Below are 12,717 nucleotides of genomic sequence, written 5' to 3'. Positions count from 1 at the left end.
AATTAGCTGAGACAAATATTTTTTTATTATGAAATTAAACAGAGGGGTAAGGCTTATTTATTCAAAATAAAATGAATATTTTCCATGCATGCAGATTTTATGTAGGTCTCATGGGTGCTGTGTGTTCTGTTTCTATGGATGTGCCTCTAAAACACACAGTCCTGTGGGAATGGCTGGATGATTACATGCGTCACTGATATTTTACAACCTGGCTGACCATAAAAGTGCATACTTTAAAGCTACTTTTAATATATTTACTTTAAATCTATTTTTCTTGGTCTCACATGAATGTCTATAATTCAATATTATGGGGACAACTGTCCATCAAAGTTGATAAAAACAGCTCAATTAAATAAAGGTAGACTTGAACAACAAAACAAAACAAAAAACAGTAATCACAATGTTGTTGTTTCTAACACTCTATTACTATAAATAGGCCTAACAGGCAGTTAACATCACAAACATGTACTATTTACATTAATACAATTTGGGTATTTATTTCGCTATAGTATTCAGATTGTATTTATTTAATTATTTAGTTGTATTATCATCAATTAACACCAATTGTCATCAGGTAGGGGTAGTTGTGCATTTCTTGTTATTTTGTATCTTATTACAACGTCAAGATATTTTGCATTACAAGTGATAGATTATAGTCCATTTCTGACATCTAACGGATATACTTGGTAGTGCAGCCTGTTTGTAAATCCCGCCTCAGAAAAGCTCTCTCAACTTCTAATTGGTTAAAAGAATTGTCTCTCTTCAGTCTGATTCGCTAACGAGATTCGCCATTGCCGTCACTCACAACAGAGGTCACACATGATTAAAAAATGGACGCGTCCTGTTGAAACGCTACCTGCTTTGTGAACTTAAAAATGGATGTTTTTATTATTTCAGTTATTTTGAAGCGAAAACACTGAATCATTTGGAAAACATGGAGCTTCCCGAATAGACTGTGTAAGCTGTCATCTACTGCTACGATGCCTTCATTCAATGCTTGTTTACAAAGGGTGGGTTTAACATTTTATATTCCAACATTTTCTTTATCAGCTATAAGGTTTTTGATATAAAATACAAACCAGATCAAATTTCGAACAGCAAAATACAAAACGTTGAACCTCTCGAGTTTATATAGGCTATTGATTGACTGATATGTTAAAAATGATCTTTCTATCTTACACCAATCAGGCATAACATTACACCTTCCGAATAGTGTTGTAGTCCCCCTTTTGCTGGCTAAACAGCCCTGACCAGGCATCGAGGCATGGCCTCCACTAGACTCCTGAAGGTGTGCTGTGGTATCTGGCACCAAGATGTTAGCAGCAGATCCTTTAAGTCCTGTAAGTTGCGAGTTGGGTCCTCCACAGATCATCCCACAGCTCATCCCACAGATGCTCCATTAGATTGAGGTCTGGGTAATTTAGAGGCCAAGTCAACAACTCAAACTCATTGTTGCGCTCCTCAAACAATTCCTGAACCAATTTTTCCCCGATGTCCCGGGGCCAGTGTGAAAGACACACGGGCCAGTTGATGGAGCTGTCACCTGCCTGCTCGGGCCAGTGCTGCATCTTCACTAAAGTTGTTAATTTTTGCATTTGTAAGCCTTGACTATTTAAATATTCAAGCAGACAGACGAGAAAGTGCTCGCATTCTCATGTGGTGCAGCAACACTAGCTTAAGTACACCATGCATCTCACAGCGAGCGAATATTCATACAAAATTATGTCAAAATGACTGTCTTGACAAGTATCCGTAAACATAGTCAGTTATATCTTTTAAATGAATTTAAACATGAAGTATACCAGTCATCGCCAGTGTTTTTGGCAATTTCACATGTTTCATGGCTCACAGAATATCTTGGGTGAATATCTGAACATGCAATTTATCAAAAGAAAGAACAGTCCCTAGCTTCTAGCTTCATGCATTCTTTTTTATCAACGCTTGAATGTAGGAAAGTTTCATTAAAGCTACACTGTGTGATAATTTCCCCATCTAGTGGTGAAAAGGTATATGACCATCCAATGAACATAAGTTTCTGTTCCTCTCAATTCTGATTTAGTTTTAACTCCTACGGTGGCCGATTTAGTCCAAGATTAACATGGCAATCCCCCTCTTCACATTCGACACGGTGCCATCTAGTTTTAAAACGCGAAAGGCGAAGCTTGAATTTATGGGTATGTCCCTCGTTGGCTAATGTACTTTCAAGATGGAGGGGCAACATGGCGACTGGCATTCGAACCCCTCACCCGTATGTATTCGAAAGTGAAAGTAATCCATAGGGCTGCACATGAATTCATAATGGTGCTCATTATGAATGCAACATTCATTCTTCGTGAAAGATAAAGATAGAAATGCACACAGGAAATAAAAACCTTGCAAAAATTTTATACGATCCGCCTAATCCTGGCCAAATCCCAGAGATGTCGATTCGCACGGGCTACTATTATCACAGAACCTCTGTGTTCAGCGGAATATGGTAGGTAATTTGCAGGGGAATTTTTACTTTACAAATTACAGACATGGCCGATTAAGATCACAGACATTCTCTGCAATTATTACAAATCATCAGAGGTCCCCAGATAATACTAGTCCTGTGTGAATGGGGCTAAAGACTACATCCAGATCACATTCTGAATGATGATCAAACACAGATGAAGACGATCGAGTCTATCAACACCCCTAAAGCTTCACAGTCCTATCGCTCGGTTAACATTTCATTCAATAACATCAGGCCGTTTTTATTTATATGTGATTTATATCAATTGTTGAGGATCTCATTATTGTTCATATGCATCTGCTTATATGAGATCACTCGTTTCTGCTTTTTTTCACCTGTGTTTTGATCTGGAGATTCTGTTCTCGTTCAGGAGATGCGTGATAGCACCCCCTAACAGGAAAACAGAGGAAATCCATCAATGGCATGGAAGCATTTTCTCTCCTTTTACACATTCTATAGTTATCTCATAAAATACAATCACTAAATAAACAACAACAACAAACGAAAAAATCACTCACTGCTCTTGACTGAATAACTTTAATAATGGTAAATCTATATTTATACAGTTAAGGTGAAGTGATATTTTACATTTGATTACTATTTATGTACCTGAAGAACTAGTTTAGAATAACATAAAAAAAAATTTAAAAAACTTTTTTAATTGTATGTTTTTTCTGTTGTATTAATTTGTGATATTGCTCGTACTTCTATCCATTGTACTTATTCAAATACAGACTGTTTAACAATATTTACAATTTATGAGTTAGGCTTTTTGGAGTCAACCTTATTTATTACATGGATAAAAAACAACAAAAACAATAACTAGCCTTACAGGCCAGTAGAAAAAATTATTAGTGTTAGCCCAGTACAGACCTCCAAACTTCAGATTAGCTCAAGAAGAATGCATGGAGAGCTTCATGGAATGGGTTTCCATGGCCGATCCAAGCCTTACATCACCAAGAGCAATGCAAAGTGTTGAATGCAGTGGTGTAAATCACGTCTCCACTGGTCTCAGTGGAGATGTGTTCTCTGAAGTGATAAATCACACTTCTCTGTATGGCAATCCTATTGGATGGGTCTAGGTTTGGCGGTTGCCAGGAGAATGGTACTTGCCTGACTGCATTGTGCTAAGTGTACAGTTTGGTGGAGGGGGGATTATGGTGGTGGGTTGTTTTTCAGGGGTTGGGCATGGCCCCTTAGTTCCAGTGAAACGAAACTCTTAATGCTTCAGCATACCAATACATTTTAGACGATTTCATGCTCCCAACTTTGTGTGAACAGTTTGGGGAGGGCCCTTTCCTGTTCCAACATGACTGCAAACCAGTGCAAGAAAAAAATTGATAGAACACCTTTGGGATGAATTAGAGCGGAGACTGTGACCCAGGCCTCCTTGTCCAACATCAGCGCCTGACCTCAAAAATTCACTTCTAGAAGAATGGTCAAAAATACTTGTAATCACACTCCTAAACCTTGTGGAAAGCCTTCCCAGAAGAGTTGAAGCTGTTGTAGCTGCAAAGGGTGGGCCAGCTCCATATTAAAATTAAGAATGGGATGTCATTAAAGTTCATGTGCATGTAAAGGCAGGTGTCTCACACTTTTGGCAATATAGTGGATATAAATAAATGAATATAATATAATTTTATATAACTTTATTTCATGTTATTTATTATCCCTGTGGAAAAAACTAGCATTTTGAAGGAATAAGAAGGAAGAAGAGGCTGTTCAAATGTAAACATGGTCACTTCCCCACATATAAATTCCCCCATAATCTGCATCAATCTATTTTTACACTTTTCTACAGCTGTGCACCTGCTACATGGCTATCTTCAGGACTGGCCCCCGTCACTGGACTGTGCTCTCTCAGAACAGAGCTTTGCACTTCACTACCTGTGAACAGCATTGTTCAAGCCCAGACTCTTCCTCTTCTGTCAGCAGAGTAAACCACACAGTGACTGCCTCAGAACCTGCCGCCGAGGGCCCTCCATCTCCACCCACCCACTGCTGCATGAGCGGGTGTCATAACTGTGTGTGGATCGAACATGCTGAAAAACTGCTGAAGTATTACAGCGATGGTGGAGAGAGGGCGTTGGAAGCCATTGAGGAGAACGTTCTTGATGACAACCTAAAGGCTTACCTTAAAATGGAGATCAAGTTACTGAAGAAGCCTTGATGACTGTGAACTTGCTAGATATTTATTGAGAATTTAGAGTGTTTCATAGCAGCAACTAATTGCACATTTTTAATGGGTGAGTCTCACTAAATCTGTCAAGAACATGTCCGGGTCATATTTCACCTCAGACTCAGTAGGAAAAATATATTTGTATATTGCACAATGACAATAAATCCTAATCTTTGGATGATAAGCGTTTACATACATACAGTTAAGCCCTTCCCTCCAAAACTCTCATTATAATGCATTTGGATGTTTTGCAGCACAGTATAGGACTTTTCACAGAATATAGCGCATAATGGAAATATACATGTATAAAAGTGTGTTGTGACTTTTTTAGGGCATGGTTAATATTAAAGAACTGACAGATGTCAGACAACAACACCCATGATAAGACCTTATCTAAAGAAGCATGTTTTTTAATATGCTTACTACTGTTGTGAATTATGTTATGTAGCCTATTTATAGATATGATTTATAATTTCATAGATCTAATATTAGGAGAAAACGCACAATTTCGTATGCATCACTATCACTTCTTTGGACGATTTTATAATGTTTTTGAAAGTGTTGCTCACCAAGACTGTACTTATTTTAGAAATATAGTAAAAAGCTTAATGTTGTGATATTAAAATAGCTGTTTTATTATATTTTAACATGTAATTTATTCATGTGACGGTAAAGCTGGATTTTCAGCATCATTACTCCAGTCTTCAGTGTCACATGACCTTTTAGAAATCATTCTAAATGCTGATTGGCTGCTCAAGAAACAGTTGAGAAGTTGTGCTTGTGGAAACATTAGACTGCATTTATTTAAAATAAGACTTTTTGTGAAGAAGAAGAAGAAAAAGAAAAAAAAACGGGCATCTTTACCACTCAGGACAATTCAGGGATGATGATGCAATATTAAAAAACCAAGGCTTTTAAGGAAAATATCTGAAGGTTTGGCTGTTATCTTGTCCAAATGTGTTCATGAAGAATGACTATAAAGAGAGATTAAAAAACGCCTTTTTGGTTAACTTCTTACGAATCAGTCTTTATCTGTATAGAATCACATCTAAACTATTCCAAGAAATAATTCTTTATGACCCAAATGCTGATTTAAAGGTCATACGTTTCCCTGTCTGATCAGCTCTCTGTTGGAGCCTACATTGACTGGCTCGGGTCACCGGTGTTGCCTAGCAGCGTAGCTTGTTCATGGCGTTGGCCGGCATTTGTATGAGTGGTTTCTTTGACGACAGTCATCCTGATCTGAGTACCTGTGAGTCAGCATATGAGGGCTTGATGCCGCGTGCCAGGCCTGAGGCAAGGTGATCCAGCTGCTTGAAGGATTTGTGATGAATGACGTGCATAGTAGTTAAATATTCTGTGAGCATCAAGATGTAGGCTACAGAAGACAATGTGACACTATTTTATGGAGGTCATTAATCATAGTAGCATAGTAATCATAGAAGTTTGAGATTTCTTACTCTGACACTAAATAATTGTGCACACAAAATATTAATATATATGTATAGAAACAAACAATATAGTACTGTGTGTATATATATATATATATATATATATATATATATATATATATACACGTACCCTTTTTCAGCATAATAATGTGCCCTGCCATAAAGCAAAAATTGTTCAGGAATGGTTTGAGGAGCATAATGAGTTTAAGGTGTTGACTTGGCCTCTAAATTCCCCAGATCTCAATCGAGCATTTTTGGGATGTACTAAACAAATATATCCTATCTATGGAGGCCCCACTTCTCAACTTACAGGACTTAAAGGATCTGCTGCTAAGATCTTGGTGCCAGATACCACAGGACACCTTCAGGGGTCTAGTGTAGTGCATGCCTCGACGGGTCAAGGTCGGTGTGTATATTATGTATATATGGAAAAGATACATTTTAAATTCCAAATATTCTATTTTAAAATGAATACACCTGAAACATCAAATCAAATGGTCAGTGTTAAGATTATTTAAATTGTTCCGATAACTACCAGGGATAAGAGTTTGGTCACAGGTTTATTGTTTGAGCTGGGTCATCACAGTAATCTCACAAGCTAGTTATCAATTATCAGAGCATGGACTCCAGTAACCCACTGGTTCGGTATATAATTGATCGATTCCTCTGTTGTGTCTCTTCAGTGAGTCTTCATCTCTCATTACCCCCAGACGAAACCAGGGGCACATTCGACCCCATGACCTTGCGCTGAGGTTGTGGGGGCAAATTCTGACCCAAAAACAAGAACAAGCAACCAATGAACCATACAATCCTTATTCGATTTTTTCCCCCTTCTACAAGATTTGATATATCAAATAATTATACCAGTCTAACCATTTGGTTTCTGTATTTTGTCAACAACAACAACAAAAACAACTATGATATATTTGGCAAAATGTTAAAGTGTTAAAAAGTTTACTACATTTACCCACCCGTAGTAATGTACAACAAAAGACTCTTTGAGTTCATCCTAATCACAGATTTCATATTATTTAACTGACAACAGCCTGTCAATAACAAAGACTCTCATTACCAGAGCAATACAGATGGCCAGATGCAGTTAATCCTGACTGCAGATCTAGACTGACATGTAATCAACTAATTAAACCTTTAATCTAGTGTCTTCAGCAGTAATTGTTTTGGTGCTGTTCTGAATGTGGTCCCAAAATAAAGCTTGACGAGTTCACACTTACATATAATTAAATAGAGTAAAGGTTATGTGTTTTTGACGTGCTGTCTGAGGGGAGGGCTCCGAGTCTGAACCCAGAGAACTCCCCTCATCCCAGGTTGGGATAGAAATAGTTATAAGTGAGGTGCATATATACCTCTAATTGTTAAATGTGTTGATTAAATGAATGTGCATGTCCTGTGTTGATTAGGTTAATTATCTGAATGTGCTCCTCCTGAACTTTCAGGAATCATATGTGTGAAACAGGGATTTTTTTGCTCATGTTTTGGCCAGAGTCGGTCGTTGAAAAGGCAATAAAGACTACAGGATGAGTCCCTAATGAACTCCACTAGACCCTCATGATGTAAGCCTGTTGCATAACAATAGAAAGATGCAGAACAAACAAACCATTTAAGAACGCTCTCTGTCAAACACTAGCTCGTTATGATCCGTTTCTGGATATTTCCATTATGATATCCAGTGTTATTTGATCCGCAAATCCGGTCTCAAGCAGAATTAACCCATTCTAGAAACCTTCTGGAAAAGATTCTGCTTGTCGCCTTTCGTTTATTTATTTATTTATTTATTTATTTATTTATTTATTTATTTAGTTAGTTAGTTAGTTAGTTAGTTAGTTAGTTAGTTAGTTAGGTAGTTAGTTATTTAGTTATTTATTTATTTATTTATTTATTTTTATTTACATTTACTAACTAAATTCTACAAGCATACGTTTGTGCAGATTGAGTTTAAAAACATACATATAGTGTGCAATATGAAATCAGCCTTTGATCAGTATTGAGAAATACAGTTTAATCGTTTTAAATATATTTATGTAATTCTTATAATATCATTACTTTATAATATGATATATATTTAATTTAAATAAACAAAATAAACCAAAACAAATATTGTATTATATTATATTATATTATATTATATTATATTATATTATATTATATTATATTATATTATATTATATTATATTATATTATATTATATTATATTATATTATATTATATTAATCATTATAAAGGCAGCGGGACAGCTTTGTAATATATATATATATATATATATATATATATATATATATATATATATATATATATATATATATATATATATATATATATATATATATATATATATATATATATATATATATATATATATATATATTAAACAAGCAAAACACTTTTCGGTTGATTCAGTATTCTTTTACTCTAGGTCTATATAAAGTGGCCTCATCAAATTAAAGGATATTACGATATTTAATGTGTCCAAATACTGTTTGAGGCCATTTTATATGGAATTTATTATGGGTATATGTTGTTTTATTATGTATAAAATCTATAGGACATAAACAAGTTTCTAAAAGCACATGGTGTTACAAAAATACACACATGCCCCATTAAACAGACACACATATTGTGTTCTTCTGCAGTTGAGGGGATCAGGGGCGGGAGGCATCCCTCTCCTAATCTTCCGAGGGGGCCAGAGAGTATAAAAGACCTGTAAACCCTGCACCGCTCCCAAGGAAAGCCGAGCGTTGACATCCACTCCTCCTCAGGAGAGAGATATAAGGGGAACGGTGCTGCAGCTGCACCCAGTTAACAGCCTGTCAATCAACCGGTGAGTAAAACCTTTGAATATTTAATTATTAATAAGGGAAGAGTTCTGTAATAATATTCTGGAGTAAAGTTACAATGTAGTTGTGGTTGTTTTTTTTTTATGTGATAATGCCCAGCTGACCATATATTATCCTGCTTATTATATGGCTACTTATTGAATAAATAAATAAACAGTATAAAGACTATTGATTTGATGTTAGATTAATTTATTATGCAAGAAGAAATAGACATGAGCGTTTGCCTGGGACAAGTAATTTATACAGTTTACATCATGCAAAATTATTTGATCACAGAATGTCAGAGTTCACCAAACGGAATAAAATATACCAGAAAGCTGTATAATAATTTCATCTGTAAAGTATCAAAACTTAAATTTGCTTTAGCACGGTTTACTTATATGCATTCAAATATATAGAAAAATGTATGTTATAAAAAAAAAAGTATGTTACATGATGATTATAATTAATAATATTATTACATCATATGTGTGTGTGTGTATGCAATAATAATAACGTACAAATTGTATTCACTGGATATTTGAATATTTTTTTGAAATATGTATACAAACCCTTCCTTATTGTTATAAACATGATGTGAATATTTTTAATAGAATGAATGATCAAAAAATGTATACCAAAAAAAAAAAAAAACTTTTTTTTTTTTTAACAACAATTGTGAACAGGCTTCATTGCCTTCGTGACACTATATGGCAGTCTTTGAAGAATATATCTGAAGGTCATTTTTGACTCTTATCCTTTCTGTTTGCTCAGCATGTTTGGTGTTATCCTTGCTCTAATAAGATTAACCCAAGTGCAGATTGCCACCATTGGGAGGTGTGTGTGTGTGTGTGTGTGTGTGTGTGTGTGTGTGTGTGTGTGTGTGTGTGTGTGTGTGTGTGTGTGTGTGTGTGTGTGTGTGTGTGTGTGTGTGTGTGTGTGTGTGTGTGTGTGTGTGTGAGGGGGGTGGGGGGAAGAGACATTTATTAATCTAAGCTCTGGATTACACAAAATGGGTCACCCTACCCATCACCCAATCCCAGAGCTCATTTGAGGAAGCATGGACCCTGATATACATTCAATTAGAGCGGAATATGTATTTGGATTTGCGTATTACTCATCAGTAAGAGGATTATGGGTGGAGTTTTCTCAGTCTGGGGTAGCAGCCATAGATGTTCATTAGGTGCCGGTGACCTTGTAATTAGTCTAACCTTCCTGGCCTAATGTACATTAAAAAAAGTATTAAATATATGTGTTTTAAGCCAGTTAACTCTGGTGTAGTAAATGTCCTTTCCAGAATGATGCCAAAATCCATTTTATAGAAAAATCAATGTGTCATTGGGTGTGACCATGAACTCACTTCAGTTTTTTTTATTATTTTTACATCAGTACTACATCACGGAGGAGTGAATACAAAGAGAAGAGACCAACAGTGACCGACAACCATGAATCTTGAGCCGCCCAAACCAGAGATGAAATCAGCCACCCGTGTCACTGGTGGTCCCGCCACACCACGCAAAGGACCACCAAAGTTTAAGCAGAGGCAGACTCGCCAATTCAAGAGCAAGCCACCAAAGAAGGGGATCCAAGGGTAGGTTACACGGTCAAAATCATGACTTTATGAGAATGGCTTTGTGTTATATTACACTCCTGTCATGTTTTATTACACTAAAGTAGTAATTATAGAAATTATGGTAATAATATTGAATAATTCTACAACGTGACTATATCAAAAAATATTTTAAAATTTAATCTAATTTATTTCAATTGAATATATCTGAATAATTATTTTATTTTATTTTATTTTATTTTATTTTATTTTATTTTATTTTATTTTATTTTATTTTATTTTATTTTATTTTATTTTATTTTATTTTATTTTATTTTATTTTATTTTATTTTATTTTATTTCATTTTATTTTATTTTATTTTACAGTTTTGGAGATGACATCCCTGGCATGGAAGGTTTAGGCACTGGTAAGCATAATCTGCTCTGCATTTTTCCTCACGTGTTTTGCCATTATGACACCTACCATCTATTCTAAGCCGCCCTTGTCCGACAGGGTTAGTCTGATCAGACGATGCATGTATGTCAGACAAGCCTCTCATACTGAGCATCATCAATGACATTATGACATTACTATGATTAAACAGACGTGAATGCTACTTGGCTTTCAAGCTGCTTAAGTTAACCCTTTGGATGACAGATGAACTCATGTTGCTGTGTTTGTACCTACAGACATCACTGTTATCTGCCCCTGGGAGGCCTTCAACCATCTGGAGCTTCACGAGTTGGCTCAGTATGGTATCATCTGAGCCCTTCACCTTCCCATCATCCTCCCTGTCATGGTCTCCAAGCCACCTGCCTCTGTCTCCAAGTGGACCATTCCATCTTTTATAACAGAATAAACACACAAAAGAGCAACATTTATAAAAATGGAAAAACACAAGAAAAAATTTCTACCAAAAAAAAATCTGACTATCCATCCCTCCGGTTTGTCTTTTTCTTGCAGTCCAAGAACATGTTCTGCTCAAACTATAGAACAGAAAAGTCTATATATGATCCGGTCAGATCGCGTTCTGTTTGCCTAGAACAACTGCTGCTCCTTTTCTTTGCTCTCTTCTACTCTTCCCTCTGTTTTCTCCTGGAACCAGAAACATACGCAAGCAAGACAGCCTCAGAGTGAGTAAAAACAAGAGACGTACCCGTGAAATGCCTGGCTTCTCATTTCACGTGCCTCGGTGCCTCTTCATGTCCACCTCCGCCGAGTTCATAAGAAAAGATCAAAGTCCTGTAGAGATGAAACACAGACGCCGCTTCAGTTAGACCACCAACACTTTATTTCAGCCCACTCTTTCCCCATCAGGCTACATAATTGGGTAATATATTCAGATTTTGACATTTTAAACTTTTTACTCCCTTCTACTTTTTTCATTTCTGTGTAAGGATGCTCTCAGGAACAGTTACTTTTTTAAATATCACAATGGCTTTTGCAACACCCCTGTTCAAATCATGCATACATTAACACATACAGGCACAACTGGATCATTAGAATTTTTTTTGGGATCTGATTTTCAGTTTCAGTAAGTCTCTCAGGCGACTGTTAGGGAGCAGTGTTGGGCTGTCATGTCTTGTGTCCTTCATCCATAGTTTTTTCCCCATCTGCATCATTTGTCATTATCATCATCACATCCCTCTTTATCATTGTGTCCCATTTTAGCTTTACTAATGTATTCATTACTTACCATTTGTATATTTCATTGTCTATTATAAATCATTATAATTTGATCTAGGCTCCATTTACATGTCCTTTATTTTTCATAGATTTATGATTTTCTAGCCAATAATTTCATTTAACTTTTTTTGTCATTGTGTCAAGTATGTTTATTTCCCTATGTTAATGTTTGTTGCATGCTCTTTCACCATTATGTTTTATGTTCATTCATTGATTTGTTCAATCATTAGTTTAGTCACACTGTGATTCTAGTAGAAAAAGCCCATTTCCCACACAGTCAGCTACACCAAATATAAAGATATATCCAAAGTAAGTTCTATACTATAAAATGTGGTTTGCACAAGTATGAACATATGTTAATTTTCACACAGATCCTTATGTATTAAGATTGAGTCCTCCTGAATCCTCAAGTTGTGAAGGAAGTTCTCCTGTGTTGTTCTGGCCTGCATTTTGCAGATGTTTGAGGTTTGACAACATCAGTGACTAAAGTGAAATTTTCTCTCTGCAGGATGAGATCAAAATA

At 35.9% G+C, this 12,717-nt stretch overlaps 1 protein-coding gene across 2 annotated transcripts; it reads left to right on the top strand.

Moving 5' to 3' along the window:
• Window positions 1–799: 799 nt before the first annotated feature.
• On the top strand, window positions 800–12,717 carry pde6gb (phosphodiesterase 6G, cGMP-specific, rod, gamma, paralog b). Of its 2 annotated transcripts, none has more exons than XM_067430484.1 (5): window positions 800–957; window positions 8,776–8,963; window positions 10,348–10,549; window positions 10,895–10,935; window positions 11,198–12,717. In XM_067430484.1, the coding sequence occupies exons 3-5, from the start codon at window positions 10,404–10,406 to the stop codon at window positions 11,272–11,274; spliced, it is 264 nt and encodes an 87-aa protein (XP_067286585.1). In that variant the 5' UTR covers window positions 800–957; window positions 8,776–8,963; window positions 10,348–10,403; the 3' UTR covers window positions 11,275–12,717. The 2 variants fall into 2 exon arrangements, with proteins under 2 accessions (XP_067286585.1, XP_067286584.1); XM_067430483.1 differs by having other exon boundaries at window positions 800–1,010.

This window comes from Pseudorasbora parva, chromosome 21, assembly GCF_024679245.1.
Source record: "Pseudorasbora parva isolate DD20220531a chromosome 21, ASM2467924v1, whole genome shotgun sequence".
Taxonomy (NCBI): Eukaryota; Metazoa; Chordata; class Actinopteri; order Cypriniformes; family Gobionidae; genus Pseudorasbora; species Pseudorasbora parva.
Note: the sequence above shows the minus strand (reverse complement) of the source record. Positions and strands in the feature narration are given on the sequence as shown.